This window comes from Sturnus vulgaris, chromosome 13 (assembly GCF_052056855.1).
Source record: "Sturnus vulgaris isolate bStuVul1 chromosome 13, bStuVul1.hap1, whole genome shotgun sequence".
Lineage (NCBI taxonomy): Eukaryota > Metazoa > Chordata > Aves > Passeriformes > Sturnidae > Sturnus > Sturnus vulgaris.
The window spans coordinates 7,318,576-7,339,403 of NC_142255.1; the positions used below are offsets into that span (position 1 = coordinate 7,318,576).

Here is a 20,828-nt window from a genome sequence, read left to right on the forward strand (position 1 = left end):
CATATTTTTATAGGTCATCGGTTCAAACCTGTTTTACTTGAGCAGAGAGCAGGATTTGTTAGATCAGATGGCAGTTAAAAGAATTTTCACTGGCAGTGTGGTTGATGTCTCTTCACACAGACAATATGACATTTCAGCATTTAGCTGACAATAACTTCATTAAGTTCCATATTGTATTTTCTGAACTGACAAAACCAGGACCTGATAGACCACATGCTCCTTCCTGGTATATCATACTTTTCCATTAGAAAAGACCATCAGTTCCCTAATGGAAATGCTTCCTCCTTTTCATACATGCTAGAAAGGAAATATATTTAGAACAAACTACCTCATACTACCGGAGGAAATTCATGCATTGTACATCAGCATAAAAATAAATCTTGGGTGTCAGTACAAGAACTCTAGAGGGTTTCAGACAGATAAGATACAGAAAATTAAAATAAAGTCAAAGGCCACAAAATTTTCTTTGAAACTGTACATTTTCCACAGGTCTACCTGCCAATTTTATTATGCTGTATTTTATAACAGGGAAAATCTGTACAGTACAGCAAAGCCCCAAGTAAAACACGAGGTCAAAATTCATTCTGCATGCAGTCCCTGGCTGCTGTGCTGTTAAATGACCAATGATGAACAACCCTGACACCTTCTGCCAGGCTTAAACGGTAACATGACTCATTTTACTGCAACAAATGAGACTCCTCCTCCTATCAGTCATGGTCCATTCCAATCAGTGGGGTGCCAATATGCCAGGGTATAATGAAAAGGCTCTTAGACAAAAGCTGCACAATTGAGAGCCTGCAGAGCCAAACCTCGGAGCTGTTAGTCCAATTTTTTAAACACTACAGTGTACATTTCAGTTAGGCTTTGTTATGTTAATGTTATTGAGTCTAAAGCAACAAAGAAACTTAATTCATGAATTACTTTTAGAAGTCAACTTCCCTACATTTTCTTTTCTTTTGTGAAGGGACCAGTGGCTATTTAACTACCAAGACGGTACAAAGGCCTTCACCCTAGTGCTGAGGTAGGAATCAAAACATAAGTTATCACAAAGAGGTCTGATATAATCAACAAAGTTAAACAGTCCTCCTGTTTGATCTCCTCTAAATTAAAGACCAAGTGTTTTGATTTGGCATTAGGCAATGAAATAAACCAGATGTTTCTCCTGCCATATAACCCTCCATGGGCACAATCTTAAAGGGTTATTGTTTGGCAAATGTTCAGGGAAACACATTAGAAATGGCACGAATACCCAGATTTTCTTTTCTTTCTATCTATACTAGTTCATTATCCAAACTAATGCATAATCCACAGGGCTTTGGGAACTTTGTGTAAATACTTTCATGTACAATTCTCTTTCTTGCCTACCCTGAGATTAAGACCACAATTATCCAGGCTTAAACCTAAAATAAAAGAACCTTTGCAAATGTATTATCTGGCCTTACATGTTTAATCACATACTATTCTGTATGGTCTTTAATACCTAAACTGAAGAACAAATGTCGTATCCTCTGATGTTTCACACATGAAAGGCCTATTGTGAGATGTACATCAACAGAATTTTAGAACTAGAAATTCCTCTCAACAGTTGCAGCAGCAGCATTTAAAATCAAAACAGAAAGGAATATAGTGGCATCTTAGGGAAAAAAAAAAAAAAGGCACGACAATCGCAGTGTTTAAATAAAACTTTGTTCAAACAGAAAAATATTCTTGATTGCCTAGCTGTCAAAATTCATGCGTGTCAGCTTCACCTGCAGGAGAGCCCAGCTCCCTGCTGGCCCAGCCGCGAGCCGCGCTCTCGCTGAAGGAGCGCGAGCAGTGCTGGGTGCGCGTGGTGCGGGGTGCGGGGGAAGCAGATGGATGAGGCGAGGGATTTGAAGTGTGCAGACTATGGCATGCACTGATAGAGCAGATGGAATGCATCACCATCAGCTATGACAGAAATGATTTATGGAATGACCTGGCTGCTCCTGCCAAGCAACAACACGGGATGACAGAAACAAGTTTCTATGACAACCAGAGCCCACCCACCAGTTAGATTAAACATTTCTGCCCTGACTTCCACTCGCAATATATTTAGTTTTTCCTCAAAACATCAGCCTGGCTTTCTCAGCTAGTGACTTGGACAAAAATACCTGAAAGGATGAGAAAATCATTTAGAAAAGGAGAGCAGTGGAAAATGTCACGAAGTCCCGTAGGTCTAACTGGCCAGCGTGTCAGACTTAACAACGAAATTTTGTTCCGGCTGCAGAAGAGCAGACACCCAAATACATCTGCAGAGCGATGAACAGCCTGGAGTATGTGAGCATTGCTATTTCCAGGAGGCAAAATGATTCCCGTTCTTTTCTGACAGGTCTCAAACAGACCAAAAGAGAGCGTTAACTGCCCTCTGGACTCCCAAATTGTTATCTGCTTGCTGAATCCCCGAAAGCAACAGGGACATTTTTCTCCTCAAAGCCAGTAGGTCAGAGTTCTCCCCAATATGGACATTACAGACATTATCAGATCTGGTAATCTTTTAACATATGACCCTCTGAGGGATGCAAGGGTAACAGGATCTGCGTGCATATGCACATTTGCATTCACTGGTATGAGGTGAGGGATGCAGAAGCCAACACAGGGACCGGTCACTTAGGGCTGCGAAGTTTGCCTCATACAAGAAATACAAAGTGCTTCCCCAGCCACCGTTCCCAACTCTGAAATTTCTGGTGCTGTGCATCAATTACTCTTTTATAAAAAGAACAACTGATTGTACTAATGAAAAAATAATTATTGTATGCATGCATGTGGAAACGGAGCTTAACAGTAGATTGAAGATACTTGCCATGTTTTACAATATTCCAACAGGAGTTAAAAGTTTAAATTTATGTATTTACAACATTCTAAAGGCTGTTGCACAGATTATAGCCGAACAACACAGCATTTAAAACCTCTCAGTTTCATAAGGCCACTGAGAAAACACTTCAAACCTTGAGGCAGGATCTGCTTTAAGACTAATGTTAAAAATATTTGACTTTACCTAAAACACTACAGAAAAAAAATTAAAATCAACTTTTTATGATTATCTTTTACTTTGTCCAACCAGTTTTTTAAACCAGATCTGCCTTAAATCTTTTTGACCACCTGAGGAAAAAGGAATTCAGAAGAAATGTTCTTCAAATCAAAGCATTTTTCACTTGAATTTAAAAAGGACGTTTTTCCAGTATAGGAAATTGCATCATAGTACATTGTTTTGACTTCATATGTGAAAATTCCTGATTTGATATATAAAATGTATGATACATAAATAATGGATTAAAACATGTGTTTCAGATTTGAATATTCTAAATGCTACTTACAGATGCCAATGCCTTTCCAAGTGCATCACCTGTCTGTGAGCTTCCAGCACCATTTCCTCTGTTTCCTGTAATGTGGAAAGTAAACCCAACACTTATTTTTAAAGCTGAAATTTTATTTACTTTTATTATTTTATTTATCAGAGTTGAGCAACCACTTTTTAAATGGATTTTCTGAGGAAGTCAGTGTCAATAGAATCAGTTCTCATTAGACTTAAAAATTTAATTAAAACAATTAGATTTACATTTAGATGCTCTCCTCTTAAAAGTCAAACACAGTATCACTGTGATAACTTAAGGACCAACAAGTGAAAGTAGCTAGAAAAAGACAAATTATTTTCTAGAATCATAGCCTAATTTTAATGAAATGCAAAAAGAAAAATCAAAAGCAGAAAATTGCATTATTGCAGCTTATTTCTAAACTGCTATCACTGAAGTGGCTGCATGTTTAATTAATTCTTAAAGCCAAATTCACAGAATAGCCCCTTGTGTGTCCCCGTGCTCCCCCTGCTCTAATTCCCTGTGTTGTACTCTCATCCTTAGTTTAAAGAGTCCCTGAAAAGCTCTGATGCACCAAGCTTCCTGTCACCCCTGCTCTCAGTTGCATGTTAGCAGCTTTGCGTGCCCTTTTGCTCCACACACCATTAAGCCAAGAGGAAGTCTGAAGCCCTGCCAATTGGAAACACAGAGGAACTGAATCCTCTGAAATATCTGCTCTGCTGTAGAAGGCAGACCCTTTAAAAGCAAATCTTCTTTCTCCAGTTATCAACTTCTAAAGCCAAAAAATGCATTGAATGTGAATGCAAGCCATTCACATCAGAAATCCAAATAATGCAATGCTTGCTTTTTTCCAAGTTTGTGACAAACCTGGATTTTCCAGGCTGAATTTCCCATGCAGATTCACTAACTGGGTTCTGTTTAAACATTTTGGTGCAAAACATGCTCCCAAATCAAAGCTAACATAGTCACCCTAACTAAATTCCACTTGCTTAAAATGAAGCTAAATGCAAATCCTATCGAACCGACAAGGGGCATCTACAAGCATGTAACTTCTACAGCTGTATCTTAAGATGAGCAAATCTGTGCAAGGAGCAGTTGATCATCCTGTACTTCTTGCTTCCTAGGTGAGCACAGAGGAGACTAAACCAGCCACCATACTGGCTACTCTGTAATCTCTAAAACAGTTAAGAGAGGAATTTATGATGCACTTTATCAACCTCCCCTAAGAAACAGCCTTCCTGCCTTTCTCCAGAGCAGTGCTTTGGTGACACAGGAGCTCTGAAAACTTCAGCACCAGAACTGCCTATATGGCCATGCACATGTACTGAACTACGGAGAGACAGTGGCCATTAAGTCAGACACATCCAGTCCCTGAGCATAGGCTTGACTGCAAAAGCAAATAAACGGGTAAGTCTCAAGCTGACTGAAAAACAATTTGCCTCAGCCATACTGAAGACAGAAATATCACAGTGGTGAATTCTTCCTGATCTACAAGCATGCCATAAATTAAATCTTACTAATTTTGTGCGTCATGCAGCCCTAAATTTCATTTTCTTGTAAAATGAAAAAAAAAAAAAAAAGCAGGAAGGACTTTTTACCCAGAATATTATCTGATCCATTGACAGGTGGAGTGTGTGAGGCAGCTACATAAGGTGAACTGCTGGTACTGCCACGATGGAAGCTGGACATTGGAGGAAGACTGGCATTTATATCTGTAGGTGAGACTGAATGCGGGGGATAGCTCTGGAGAGAAGAGAAGCAGACATAAGACATTAAGTAGTCCTTAAATAAATGTTGATATTTTAAGACACCAAACATGTAACACCCAGCTCTTTATTACAGAAGAAAGGGACTCATCCTCTGAACAGACCACTACACAGCCACAGATTTTTATTTATACAACAGACATAACTAAAAGGACATAAATCTAATACACAAAGTTTGCGATTTCTAACAACTGGGGTTTTAACTGTCATACATGAGCAGCAAAGGAGAAGTTAATTGTCAGAAGTTAGATCTCCATACACGACTATTAACAGATTGATGTGAGCTGAGTCTTACCAAACGATCGTGTGCGTGCAGGCTGCCGTAACTGCCGGACTGGGACATGTGGGAAGATGAGCCTCCAAGCATCCCACCATAGCCAGGCTGGCTCATGCCATTGGATGAACTCCAGAGGTCAGAAGAATTGTGGGTCCCATCTTTTTTTGTAGTATTTTTTCAGTAGAAAACAAGAAAAATATATTTAATGAAGAACACTAATTTCTCTGTTCCTTTACAAGATCATTTTAAACAAATACAGAATTCAGTTACTGAGACTAACATCAGTGATGGTGACCAGTTTATACCGCATCTTCTATTTTCATGCCACCACGCTGTTGCTATATTTATTAAAAAAAAAAAAAAAAAACAAAGAAACAACAGAGGCTTTATAGCTGAAATATAATCCAACCGCAGCTGAGAAAATACCAAGCACTTCTGCTAATTACACAGACCTTCAGTAAGGCCAGATTTAAATCAAGAGTGTTGATAAAAAGTCCAGACTGAAAGAAATAATAAAAAAGGAGGTGGAGGGGGCAAGAAGTTTGGCCAAACAGAACTCACCATAAACATACACTGCAAAACATCTATTTACCTAAAACAAGCAATTTATAGTCTAAGATACCCTAGCACCACAAAAATATAAAAACATTTCAAAATAGCAGATTTAAGTAGCTGAAATGACTACATTACATAAGCCTTAGCCTGTGTGTCAGTGCAGTTTCCCTTCTGTAGCACAAACTGAAGTGCTCTGTGAATTCCCGTACTGAGACACTGAGCTCTCAGTGTGCTCCAAACCCTCACCAGACTGCAGCACGAGCTAATGGTGTGACGTGAGGCTGAGGAAGTGCATTCTGCTCCTTTCGTTCAGTGCAACCCCTTTTTTCTGGCATGCTGGATATACAAGCGTTTGAGAACATAAGACTGTTAGCTGATACTGTACAGTCAAATTCCAGAAGAGTCAATAAGCCCCCACCTCATTTTTCTCTATCACTCCAGTGTGCTGCTCCGAAGCCCCTACAAATCAAAGGATGGGAATTCTGTCCATCTGGCCTGGTGTGTAATCCCTTTAAATTTCAGTCAGCAATTAATGTCATGAGAAAAACTTTACATCAACTGACAGTTCCCTTCATCTAACTGTTTCAAAAGTATATAAAACTTAGCCATAGGCTCTAGCACAATATGCTCTCTTAACACTTCTTCATTCACCCAGTAGAGCAGTGTCTGACTGCAGACTCCTGCCTAAACGACAAGTCACATTTTACCCACCTTGCATAAAGAAAGTGCTAGCAAACATACTGCTTGGTGGCTTAGGAGATGGGTAACTTGGAGACTCTCTGTTGAAATCATCAGAACTCGGGGATGGTGCATACACCTACATATTGGAGAGCAATAAAAGCAGGTTAGCAATAACTGGGTGTCGTGCATTAAAAAAACCACAACAGCATACAGATACAGAGAGAAAGCACAAATAAAAAAAGAACAGTGTAGCAAGCCGCAGCATTTGTTGCCCTTGTTTTATTTGCTTTTTAGCAAGTTGCCACAGTACAGAGAAACTACAGTAGAATGATCCTAACAACACACTTTCTGGTGTGCCAACTCAGCCAGGTGGCCTGATAAAAGCCTGAATGCTGATTTTGCTTTCTAAGTACACGACTCGCACAGACTTGTTGCTCAAGATAAAAAAGCAAGATAAAACAACTGGGCCCCAAACAAATTTTATTTTAAAACAACTGTATGCCTGTTTGAATATTTAATTAGCTGGCATCCTAACAATCAGAAAGAAAAAGAACATCCAGTGACAAACGGAAAGGTTTTAATGCAAACGTTTTATCATCCATTCAAAAACTCGCACGCCTTTGGAGAGTCAACAGAAATACACGCGTGCAAGTCCTCAGGAATAATCTTAAAACTGCAACAGCAAGCATGTAATTTTCACACTGGCCTAGCATTAAAGAAAAGCAGTATTATTGTTTTTTCAGTGTTAACACACCAGTGTGCCTATTCTCAGCTTGCAAGCAACAAATTTTCTTTTCAAGTTAAAAACATAAGATGCCAAATAAACATAATGACTCAAAGTCTTTCACTGCAGCAACTCTAAGAAGAAATATAAAGTGCATTCAGGAAGAAGTTAAGGAAAATGAACAAGGTCCAGTACTCACAGAGTCTAGGACTCTATCCATAACTAGTTGTTCTATACCAAATATTGCAATGATTAGTATGTGTTAGAAGATAAATTAAATAAAAAGCAAATCAACATATACGATAGCAAAAAATATAAAAATGTAACATTGAAACTGGACTTTTTGCTATGAAGTAAAAAATGTGGTATTTTTAACTGTTTATCTTACTTGTTAAACACAGATGACTTCATAAATACATGCATGAAGAATAATTTCACAACTTAAAAGCTTATATAATGCAATTTAAAAAGTGCACTGTGCCCTAACATTCAAAAGTGATTATTTTGATCCCCTCCTGTGCACCTACAGGCACACACGCTTCTACAGAATTCTCAACTCTCCCTGGTCTTTCTGAGATGTTGTTTACCAAGCAAGAGAAGGACGAGGAAAACCAAGCTAGCCAACAAAAACGCCTAAGTTCCCTAAAAAAGAACCATTGTCCTCCCGGAGGATGGCTGTTGTGATAGGGACATTGAGGATAGTGAAGTGGGCAAGTCGCACTCCATTTGCATCCCAATCCCCCTCCTCCCGCTGCCGAACGCTTTTGCAGCCCTGCTGTTGTGGGAACAAATGGCCGGGATGTGCCTGAGCCAGCGCCTCTGACATCACCCGCAGCCAAGCACGGCGCTCTCGGCCTCGCTGCACAGCAGCACCATTGCAGCAAAATCTCTGCAACTCCACCACGGTGGAATCGGGACACGGGCACAGGGCACGGGCCAGGGCACAGCTGTCGGGATGAGCCACGGAGTGAAAAGGGCAGCAGGTAAACAGGCACCTGGTTAGAAGGAGTGAAGTCGGAAACTCAAAACTTTAAGTTACATGCTTGTTTACTATTGCTTTCTATTGAAAACGAATGATTTTTTTTTTTTTAATAAAAGCTTTTCGGAAAGCTGCTGCTCAATATTTTACCCAAAATTTTTCAGTTTATGGAATAAATATAAAATAGAGATGCTTACCAGACCTGAGTGACAGAATGACAATACATTCCGAGCAATGTTCGCAGTACATATGTATTTACTCTATATGATGAATGCATGTATATTCCATGCCTGAGACATATTTTAACAGAAATGTCACTCTGTCAAATTGTAAATACTCGCACTCATAAGACTGCAAACATATTAGGTAAAACTGGGCTTAATTTACAAGCTCTCTGTTGTGCAGAATAACACAGCATATGCTATAGCTGATGGATAATCTATCACTGTCACAGGACAGCAGTGGAAACAAAGCTTTATGACATTTAGTACTGCCATGGAGATGTACACTGATTAATGCGAAGTCACCTACAGTGACGAATTATACTTCTTTTAAACTGCAACGTTACCGATGAGATTTGTAAACACAAGCTTCAAACTGAAATTTTAACATTTTACATAAATGGGTGATTTATAAAAGCTGATTAAACACTATCTCAAAAGGGGAATTAAACTCAAAAACTCCTACAAATGTATAATTTACAAATACGTATGTACAAGCCATTAACATAATAAAAATGTTACGAATTATATAAACGCAAAAGAGGCCCTTCTAAACAGCTACATGAAAGTCTTAGCACAGACACATAACTTCATATAGTTTCTGCTTGTTTTGGTATCTTAACTATAGCTTGCAAAAACATAGCTGCAATGTTATGAAGCTGCACTTGCGCCAGTCTAGATTTTTCAGATCAAAGGGTTCTTGCGGCAAAACACAACTGATGTGGTCTCAAAGACTTCATTAACTCCAGATGTGGGGAAATAGCCAGCCAATTCCACAAAAGGAGCGAGTCTCTTTTAGTTACAATCAGAACTACCCACAAATTAAAACCAGGCCTCTGATGTCATCTGATCACCTGCAGATGAGCGCCGGGTTTTTTCTGGTTAATGACCTAATCATAATTTTTGTGTTGCGTTACTACAAACAAAATTTAAAAGCAAAGGAGAAATTTTACTAAAATTAACCCAAAGTCCATGAGATGTAAAATACAAAGGTTTTAAATAAGAAAGTTGACAAAAGGGATGGAATTTTATTTTTAAGTTGAGAAGCAATGCGTCAGGGCAAGGGGTCTGTTCTCTCCCAAAGGCCCACAGGCACTGGGACCCCTACCCAGCCAAACGTAGCCCAGTGGCTGCTGGCATGGCTGTGCAGCAGCTCCTCTGTAGGACTCGGTGTCCTACTTAAAGGGCTTTCTCTTCTGCAACAGCTGAGTAACGCAGTTAAAAATATGACGTGGCTGCTCAAGACAGCCTCTTTTAGCTATTAAACTGATAACACTGACATCCAGGAGGCATCAAACCAGTTTTTCCTGGCTGACATTCCCACTAAGACAAGGAAGGAATACTGTTAAAAGGTCAGCCTGTTTGCAGTCTCCTTGAAGAGGGCTGTCTCCAGCAGGTAGAAGAGGAGCCCATCTTTAATCCCCTCAAAAGCACGGTGCCCAAAGGCATCAAACGTGCCTCCATGCTGACAAGCAAAACACTCTCCCATTATGAATGGGAAATTCCCTTCCGATAAACGCAAGCCAAAACCAGTTTTTTTCCATGACTTATCAAGCCTTGGACTCGACTTTTTTGGAGCTGTGCTAATATATACATCAATCCTAACGCTGCAGTGCTCCTGAAGGGTTGATAGCCTCGCTGAGGCAAGTAGGACAAACGAGTTGCAGAGGACATCAAGTCAGAGACCCACATCAGTCTCTCCTGCACCCTGAATTGGTTTAAGTCTCTCCAGCAGGAAAGGCAGGATGACATCTCAGATTTCTTTATGAGGGGTAGTGGTGGGGGCTGACTTCAGAGCTGAGGAGATATTAGCTATATGTCATCAGATTTTTTTCCTTTCTTTTTATTTCTTTTATTTGTTTAATCAAAACAGAAGCATCATCCCAGTTCTGAAACCTGCCTTGGTAATTACCACAGGTAATGAACACTACTATGAAACTTATACGGACCTAATATATCTAAAATGTTTCAAATATTACTCACTGTTGCCTCTGTTTACTAATACAAGTGCCAGTAACTTCAACAGTAATTTGAAGATCTGGGTTTACCGAATTTTATGCTACATAAAACTTCCAAGTCTTGTTCTATAAATGCATTTAATAAATATAACACTTGGAGTCCTCCTGTTGGCATCCATCCTCTCAGGCAATTTTCCTGTTTCAAATTCTTAAATATTTATCAATGTTTAATATTAATTTTAAAAGCAGATAAAAAAACAGCAGCGAAGCAACCAAACTTACTTCCGATGAGCTCATGCTATCTCAAGACCAAGGCTCCCATCACACACTGTTTATGAAATTATGAGTTATGTTACTCATTTAAGCATAGTTATTAGCAATTCTTGGAAGTTCAGGAAAATATTTGTCAAGCTGCTTGAGACAGAATTTTTTGAAACCAGTAAAGATGAATAACCTATTCTGTAGCTTGTAAACTCTGCTAAGTAGCCTATCTGCATTCCATCAGCATCAGTCATGCAAGTGCACACTGATGAATGATTTGTACATGTGGCAAAACTTTACAGAGTATTATCTGCAAGTTTTGTACCAAAAGCTAATTTTGCTGAAAGGCAGTTCTAGGAAAAGGAAACTTGTTTTCATGTTTATTGTATTTCTGACAAAATCATATACTAAAACTTCAGGAATGTAGAATATTAACTACAGTTTTCCATATTCCTCTTTACAGCAAGACAGAAGCTTAAAAAAATAAAACCCAACCAAACCCAAGATCCAGTCTAAATTCTTGTTTAACTGATATTTAAGCAAGATAATAAAATGAAAAGCCCTAGTGTACTAAGTCAGTATAAACACATCCTCAACCATACTTTTGTTTCCAATACCAGGTGTAAAGGTTCATGTATTTAAAAAACTCTTCTCACCATCCAAAATAAAACACTCTTTTAACATAACAGTCCTGTCTGCAAATCAAACCATAGTTTTTAAGGATGGTATAAAATTCAAACTTCTTAGAGTAGCTAAACTGAATTCCATCTTAAATAAATGTTTATGCAGTTTAGGCATGCTATACATGCCTATTTGGGTATTTTTGAAATGCAGAATCCCACTGTAATGATACATAGCACAAGTACTTCCTAGCTTCTTCCCCAGGGAATGACCATTTTAAAGTCATGTTAAAAAGCGAGAGGCAAACTTAGCAGTAATCTCAAATTCAGTATAGAGAAACCTTTTGTCCTGGTTTATTTTTTAATTATTAGTAGTAGTAGTTCTTTTTTTTATTGCAGTGTGAACTAGAGAGGGGGAGAAAAAGAAGGTAAGGCAGCAAATACAATATTAGAAAGAAGTATGTATTTATATAGTGCTTGAGGATTCTTTTTATATTTTATTTCCTAAGCAAAATCTCTTCACTACACTCTTCAAATCATGCTGTCACTAAGGGACACATGCAATTATGTCTTCAAAAATTCCTGATTAAACTCAGATTTTCAGGAAACAAAAACCAGAACAGTTGAAACTACTCCGCCTGTTTCTAAACCTGCTCCCCGTATTTGAGAAGGCTGCTGGAGCTGTGGGAGGAATCCCCAGCACCAGCAGTGGCCCCAGACACATGCAGCAGAGGCTACAGGCCATCTCTTCCATTTGTCCCGTTCTTGTCTGAAGCCACTCTCTGGTTGTGCACCCCCAGCACAGACTATTTATTGTATTGTATTTATTTATTGTATTTCTCCAGACTTGCTGTGCACGTGCTAATGGGAGCCAAGGCACGGAGCAAACGGGGCGTGTTCCTCTTTGGGGAGCACATCCTGAGAAATACAGATCTGCCCCACACAGCACCTGAGCCCATCCCTGGCTGCTGCCATGTGCCCAAGGAAACGCACAGAACCTTCACTTTAAAGCATTAATAAAGCTCAGACAAGTCACCCTTCTGGCAGGGGACCGCTGCTCAGTGGACTGGCAGCTCAACCCAATGGAGTGGAGCAGGGAAAACTCTCCTGGGCTGATGAATCGTAACTCATCGTTTTTTAGTGGGATGGGGAGGGGAAAGAAAAAAAATGAGAAACAGAAAGAAAACAAAAATCCAGCTGACCAGTGTTTACTACCTCTCTTTATTCAATGTCCACAGCCATGTACCCCTAGAGATTTTCCAGATGATCTTATATTTGTCCTGACTCACAAATGTTAGCTTTGACCTTGTGTAAGTTGCTGTGGGCAGCATATGGTACAGAACAGCTTTAATTGTACCTTCCTCCCCGTATACTAGCTGGTCCAATACTAATAAAAGCAAAATTGAATCTTAGCACCTGGTTGCTCCAAAATGTACAAACTGAAAACATTTACACGGACCTGAGAAGCGCAGGTACGTTGTTTGTGGCACAAGAGGCGCACGGGCCGTGCTGTGGGGCCGTGCGAGCATCGCGCAGGATTGTTAACGCTGCTGCGCTGAGTGACGGCTGCCAGCGGGCAACTGCTGCGCTAAAAACCCCAAATATACCCGGCTCTCCCCACACCTCCGCGCTTTTGTTCATCTATGTGCATGTGCTCGGCAGCAACATGTTCATAAAAAGCTTCTCACACTCTTCAAATTCTCAAGGAAAATAGTATTTTCTAAAAAAAAAAAAATCCCAATATAAGCTAGTCTACCAAAAAAGCAAATCACAAAACACTACACATATGCAAAATACCTATATCTCCTCTTTTTTTTTGTCCTTTTAAAATAGGCATTGTAGAAATCTACTGTAAAAGATGCAGGTTCTCCACCTTGGAGAAGGGCTCAATCTCAGCCTATGATGAGAAAAATAAATATTTATTCAATAATAAAATATACTTGTACATATACTTGTACTGGCATATTAAATCAACCCATAAAATAAAACAATAAAGTGAATATACTCACAAATCTATTCTCATAGGAAATAGCAGTAATAGGTGATATAAAATAAAATATTTTTTTCAAAAATTATTTCTTTTGGTGATAACTGACACATTACTGCATCGCCATGTATATTAAAATAACCCTACAGTGCATTTAGAAAATAACTAAATTATTTCTATACTTGTAGGTGAACGGAAAATAGTGGAAATCACGCAAGTCTATTTTACTTTTAAACACAAATGTATCAGATTTCTATGAAATATCATTTTAGCTGCACTGTTGCACTTCCTAAAATCTAAATGGAAAGGCCACAGTGAATGAAGAAGTTTCCTTAACCATGCATTAATTTAAAAAACGAATAAAATTAAAACACATAAAAGCATAATTTACATTTGTGCTATTATCTCTACATTAATATTTCTGCAGCTTTATTTTTAATGCAGATCAGGTATTTTGATTATTTGGGGGCTGAGGTCTGCAGTATGGCTCTTGAATGAAAGAGAAGACAAAACTTTATTGATAGAAACAGTTTTTAAGTATAGTTTTAATTTTTTCCCTAAAAGCTCTATACGAAAATGTTGTAAGCTTTCCTTACACTGAGAGTATTTTCTGTATGTCAACAGGTGAAGGGCAAAAAAAAAACCAGCCTAACAATAATTCCCCCTAAAAAAACAAATAAAACCCCCCCAAAAAATCCCAAAAAACAGGCTATGTCCAGTGCAGTGCAAGTGCTTTATTTTCTTTCTGAAACAGATAAGGTCTTTTTTCTTTTTGATTTGAAGGGGATTCTTGAAATACATATTTTTTCCTATAGCACCTATCATACATAACAGTAAAATTTTACTACTCAACAAGGGATTTGTATTAAGCAACTACTTTTTACTTTGATGGGTCCTTCCTAAAACATAAAGAAATTACAAAATCTGAACTTCTAACAGTAAAAGCCCCTGATTTATATTTCAGGCTTTAATATACGTGTCAGTCCCCACTGAATCATCTATTGGGGTGCTCATATGCTTGAGTTTTAGGATTATATTAAGCTTTGTTTTGGCTTACAAATTAAATAAATTAAAAAAAAACCATTTTTAATAAAAACTTTACACATTTTCTACAGGTGATTTCTCCCTTATTTTGTGAGTAAATAAATCAGATTTTATATATATTAGCGGGTATCAAGGAATGCCAGCATCCAAAATCTAATACAATGATCCAAATAAAAACCTCCGACTTGAACAATGAGGTTCTTGCTAACAACTACTAATTTATCAGACAATACAAATAAAAGCACTAAGACATCAAAATTAGAGTATATACTGTTCTCTCACTGTAGAAAGGTTCATACAAAGATTTGGCACACACACCAAGAGGCGTGCTTCAAAAACTAAGACAAAAACCAATCCCACAACTCCACATAACCTCTTTATGTGTATTTAAATTAGTAATTTAGGCCAACTTGCAGCACTTCTAGGAAAAACAGTGGTAAAAGTTACCACCTTAAAAAAAAAAAAAAAAAAAAAGATTTTTTTAAATTAAATAAAACCTTGGGCAACATGATATAGGATGATCATATGATTTGTCATCTATTTACTAAGTTTTCAAGCTCATAAAGGTCACCTCTGACCCATAACAGGCACATGCTATCAATTTTCAAGCCATGCCCTCCTACAGTACCAGCACTTCCATCTACTATATGCCTGGAAATACTTAATAAGATCAAAGCCTTTTTTCCTGCTACAAGAACAAAGAGAAATGTTGTAATAGAGTGATCTGTGCTCTAGAAAGAATAAAATCAAAACTCCATGCAAGTTATATTCCCTTTGCTTCAGGGGTATTGTATAGTTAATTTTACTTAAGTCTTATATATATCTTCACATAAAACTTCAAACAGATTGTTTTAGCCTAGGAGCAGACATGAAAGAAAAATCATTTCATATTTGAAAGACAGCTGGCATTTATACCAAAGGAAATGAAATAGAGACCAAGCGATTTTACTGATTCCCCAACCTCTCCTCCAGTGTCGTTGCTGTTATTCAAGAACCTCATACACGGCGTCTTTTATGAATATAAAGATCCATAATTTAATTACCATTGAACAAAAATCTTGGCAAAAAAAGTTTACTAATGAAAGCAAAACTCACACAGGCCCACGGGAGGTGGACTAGCAATAAAGAAACAAAACAAAACAAGAGCCACAAAAAAAGATCAGTATCAGCATCTCCTCTTTTCCTACTTAATACTATTTTTATAACAGAAGAAAGCCAAAACCACATATAACATAAACAGACAGGAAGAAACACACCGTTGTTAATTTACCACCGTACGCTAATTTTTACACACGAAAAAATCAGAACTGATGTTCTAATTTTAAAATTAGAAGCATCTACCACGACACAGAAATACCTCGTTCAATTTCCACAAAGTTAAATCCACAGGGAAGAGATTCCTCCCCCCGCTCTGGAATCTGCATTTTTGCCCCCCTCCCGTGTCTGCAGGAACATTTGACGATTCCGAAGTCCCGCTGCGGGCGCCCGGCGCGGGCAGGGCAGCGCTGGCGGCCGGCCCGGGGCGCGGCGCTGCCCGGGGCTCGGCCCGCCCGAGCCGGGGGGCTGCGGAGCGCTGCACAGAGCAGCCCTGCAGCGCTTGGGGAGGGCACTGCTTCAAAACAAACCCAAAACAACCCCGGCCAAACCTACAGCCCCCAAAGAAAAGCCGCGGGCACGCAGAAACACAAACTTCGGCGGGTCTTGCGCGGCCGCCGGTCCCCGTCACACAAAGCAGCGCCCCCGGCCCAGCCCGCTCCCCCCAGAGCCCGACCCGCCGTGCGCCCCCGCGGAGCTCCCGCCCAGCGCAGCCGGCGGGGCCCCGGCGCGGAGAACTTGCGTGAGCCCGGTCCGGCGGCCCCGGACAAAGGCGGCCCCTCACCGTCTTGCCGTTGTAGTAGTACATGAGGGAGCTGCTGCCCACGCCGGGCACGGGGTAGGCGCAGTACATGGCGCGGCTGGCGCGGGCCGGGCTCAGCGCGCCGCCTCCCGCTCCCCACGGCATCCACCCGCCGCCGCGCACATGGAGCGCTCAAAGGCGGCTTATGCAAAGCAGGACTGAACCATCTCCGGCCGGCGCGGGGGTTGGGCGCGGGGGGCGCGCCAGCCCCCGCTCCGCGCCCCGGCCCCGGCCCCGGGAGGAGGCGCGCACGGGCCCGCGGGCGCCGAGGGCTCGGCACACGCAGCCCTACGCGCCAGGAGCCGCAGGGAACCCGCACATGGGCACGTCCTGAGCCCTGAGATAATCGTCTGCTTTTTGTTTTAATTAAATTAGAGCACTTGTAGCCGTGCAGACGCTGCTCGATGCAGCTCCAGCCACACGGCCATCTGGCTCTGTCTAAAGTTGCTTCCAACTTTGGCAAACGCTTCCGAAAGGCGCGGGGAGCTGCTGGGAGAGAGTCCCAGGGGAGAACCAGGGCACCCAGCGCTCCCGGGCCCCTCCGAGCAGGGCAGCCTGGGGCACAGAGTGACCCTGACACAGACAGCACCTACACAAGATGCTTGAGTTTAAAAAAAAAAGAAAGGAAATCATGTAAATATTTTCACTTTATGGACTCATCCAAAATCCATCTTTAAGATGGGGTATACAAACTATAAGGAAGGATTCTCTTGGAAACACAAGTCCAGGGTCCCTTTATATTGTATAATACATTTTTGTATGAATAAAGCACATATAAATGGCCGTACAAGACAGGGCAGAGAAGGGGAGAGGACCTCAGCAACTCTGTCACATCACAAAAATGTGAATTATTCAATACACAAACAGACTGCAACTTCCAGCACAAAGATCCCTCAATATTTGCACACTATCAATGCCTGGTAGGCCTTTTTGCTTTCTACACTGAGCAGTGGCATTAACTAACGTTAACTCTTAATGAAGTGTACATTTTTTTATTTTCTACAAGTGAACACAGCTGGTTATTAACTGAGCTTCTGCTAAGTCAGATACCAACTTCAATCCAGGAAAAAAAAGGTTAACACACAACCACATTTCTCCACCTCTAGTTGTGTCTACTGCCAATGCTGTGAATTCTCCCTGCCTTCTTCCTGACAAAAGCAGGAAAATATTTCAGGATAAGGAAAAAAATGGGTAAAGTTCAATTCAGACATTTACAGGGAGAGAAAGCAAGTTGCAGAAGTCTGGTTCATTCTGCCAAGCACCTCGTGTGTCAGTGAAACCCTCTGAACTAAAAAGATCCACAAGGGTGATAAACTGACTGCAGCTGAATACTACGATCAGATAAAAATCTCTGTGTAATGTCCATTATCTCAGGACATAACTACTGCAGTGTCTATAAATATACAGAACATATACACACTGACAAAAAATATTCCCATCTCAAGCTTCAAATGCTTTTTCAGTGAACTCTTCCAGTCAATTAGACTACCGTGCTCAGAGTATGTTGGCAAATACATCCTGAAGTTTCCATCTGCTGAAGAACACTTGCATTTTTACTGCAAGTCAAACTAACTGTTTAACTATGCAGCAAAGCTAATGATATCTGAACCAAACTCCTCTCCAATACAAAAGGCATAGCAGCAGCAGCTGCAAAAAAGAACATCACTATACTGCAGACTATTAAATTGCCAGGCCTGCAGAGTGACTGGCGGCTTCCTTCTTCCCTAGAGACCACAAAGACCCATTTCAGTCCCCAGAGAGTCCCTAAGAACCTCTGATTTGCAGCTAACAATGCCATTCCTTAAAGCTTCTCACTAATGTTCAGGACTCTACAGATGAGACCTGCTAAAAGACCTTCAGTTCTTTGCATGTCCTACTTCTTATAGTGCACTAGATTAAAAACACTACTTCAGACTAATGTACAACTTAGAAAAGTTGGAAAAGGCACTTTCAGCTTTCAGACTTGAAGTAGTAAGAAAACCCTTTAAAAAATATTTTAGCATGCAAACTTTTGAAACATTGGAAGTACTTCCAGGGTAACTGCAGTCAGTTCTTTGAAGGAAAGACTATCACCAATATAGTTGTAATTGCTGCTATACCTCCATGCACACATGCCCAGTTTTCAAAAGAGTTATTAGAGATTAAGAGCATGATCAAGCCCTCTTCAAATAACCATTATCCATCTATATACAAGCAATAGAAAAAATGTTAAAAACATCAAGCAGAAAAAACTAACTTGACTGCGTAGCATTGGTGGGAGGCTGCTCTGTGTGCAGCTGCCCTATACTTGTACAGAGCAATGTAACAAAAAATACATAGGTAATATTAACTAGTAATGTTTACTAACACTATTAACATTTATCAGTAGAAGTAAAACATTAACCTTGCTCACCAGCACATGGGTAAGACAAAAGCAACAATATGATCAATAAAACTGAGGAACGCCATTGCAAACATCTGTTTGTAGACAAACTGGTCCCTCCATAATGAGTCACTAAATGAATTTGCTCCTGACTGACTTCCCCACAAATCAAAAGGATAACAATTGCATTTTACCGAAAAGGAAATTATTTGTCCTACACTCAGTTACATCACTGGGAATAAAATCTTGAGTGCCCAATGCTTGAAACATATCACAGGATCTGTTCTACATTTACTGTACGAAAACATTGTCCCTCACATTTGGTACATTGATTCACCATACAGGATCAGGCCATTATTCCATCAGCATATCAAACTTTAAACCACATAAATTTACTTTCACCAGGATAAAATATGAAGAATTTGAAAGACGGCTGAAAAAAACGCTATGTTGTTAGCAATAACTCTATTTGCAGGAACTGCTACCAGGTAACTATTCCAAAAGCTCCTGAAGTCCAAAGCAAGTTTTTGTTTTGTGGTTGAAATTTTTCTAATCCTCATTTAAGCCAAGCAACAGCTGCTCTGAAATTTGTTTTCTTAAGAGAATCATGTTACAGTGAAATGAATCATAGCTGGATCAGCGATACTGTACAGGGTACAGTTGTTTACTCCATTTTTCCTTGGTGACAAGTCAAGGGTTAATCTTATGACTCAGCCTGACAAAACAAGTCAGCTGGAGACAGGGCCAATTTTTTAAACTTGATTTCAGACAGACATGCCGTCAGCAGAGGAGCACTGAACTGACATGCACTTTGTAGCCCGAATTGTTTCCACTCATGACCCTGTAGTGTGTGTCAAAAACAATAAACTGCCTATTCCTAAAGTATGTGAAGAGATTATGAAAGCTGATGCAGAGTGAAATACTGACCTAAAAATAAACTAAGCTACCTGTAAGAGAATATTTTCAAAGATGATTTTAACACCAAGAGATTTTGTGAATGAACCACATGTTCTACCAGAAAACAAACTTCTTGCGAAATACATTTTTGTTCCATTTGTTAGAGCCGCAAAGCAAATACACAATAGCGAGCAGGTAATTCATCATTTGATTTATAAAAAATAAGCATAATTTCTACAGATTACTGAATATTACACCATACGAAAGATAGTTATGTAACTGTCAGCAGATAAGCCTTTCTCTAGCCGAATATATTCTACAAAACTGAAATATCAAAATGCTTTTAAAAGGTTAATGCCTTTTATCAGTTTTGTTATTTTAGATGTGTCTGTTCTAAGACAAAAAGCACTAAATCTTTTTAAATTATGTGCTACTAGAAATTAAAGCTCCTCTTTCACCAATAAAAGCAACTGTGATGTGCAAACCCAGGTATCAAGTATCTCCTTGTGGAGAGTTAGCTTCAGCCTTGTTGAAAAAAAACAGTAACATGGTGAGAGTTCAAGCCTGCTTTCAATGGGGAAACCAGATCTTTTGTTCTTACCAACTGCCATTAATTTCTTAGAGGCTAGGCTAACCTCCTAGCTTTGGAAATAAGGCAAAACCAACTGCCCTAGAACTCTCTCCTTTCCACCCCACACTGTCCAAGGCTAGAACTTCTTATCAATTTCAACCACGTTCAACAGAGGAACAGAAGTTTCACAAGTGATAAAGTTCTTATCAGTTCTAAGAAAACTGGAACCTGACCAGGAGAGACAGACTCGAACAGATACAGAACAACCTGTTGCTATCTAAAATATACATAGTAATTACGAGCTGCTTGTCCAGCAAAAATTCAGATCAAAAACCCAACTATACATCTTAGGATTCCCACTATAACTTATTTTAAAGCCAAACATTTATGATGATTTAAGTATAGCAAAGCTAGAGTTGGGACCATTGCTAAGCCATGCATGGAATATGCTGCATAATGTAGCTGTCGAAATAGACAAGATTTCAAGCTGTAAGAAAGAAACCTGTCTGTTTTCAGGGGAAAACACAATGCTTATTATACTGTCCTCTATGTAATTCATCAGCTAAGTAAATGTTAATTTATTTTAAAATCCTGGAAGGATAGCCTTCTGTGTTAACCAACCACTAAGCATGCTGCTCAGCAGAGATGGAGCAGATGAGCTCTATGGAAGGCAATTTAAAATAACCCAGTAGACTA

At 39.7% G+C, this 20,828-nt stretch overlaps 1 protein-coding gene across 13 annotated transcripts in view; it reads right to left on the bottom strand.

Moving 5' to 3' along the window:
* Positions 1-20,828, bottom strand: part of TCF12 (transcription factor 12) — a 160,462-nt gene that overhangs the window by 23,365 nt on the left and 116,269 nt on the right. For 10 of the 13 annotated variants that reach the window (XM_088172494.1, XM_014873978.2, XM_014873982.2 and 7 more), the window contains 4 exons: positions 6,642-6,747; positions 5,394-5,533; positions 4,931-5,075; positions 3,336-3,400 (listed from right to left, as the gene is read on the bottom strand). In XM_088172494.1, coding sequence (XP_088028620.1) covers positions 3,336-3,400; positions 4,931-5,075; positions 5,394-5,533; positions 6,642-6,747 — 456 coding nt within the window. Of the gene's footprint in view, positions 1-3,335; positions 3,401-4,930; positions 5,076-5,393; positions 5,534-6,641; positions 6,748-16,284; positions 16,441-20,828 lie in introns of those variants that run through there. The other 3 variants (XM_014873987.2, XM_014873986.2, XM_014873988.2) reach the window with 2 other exon arrangements.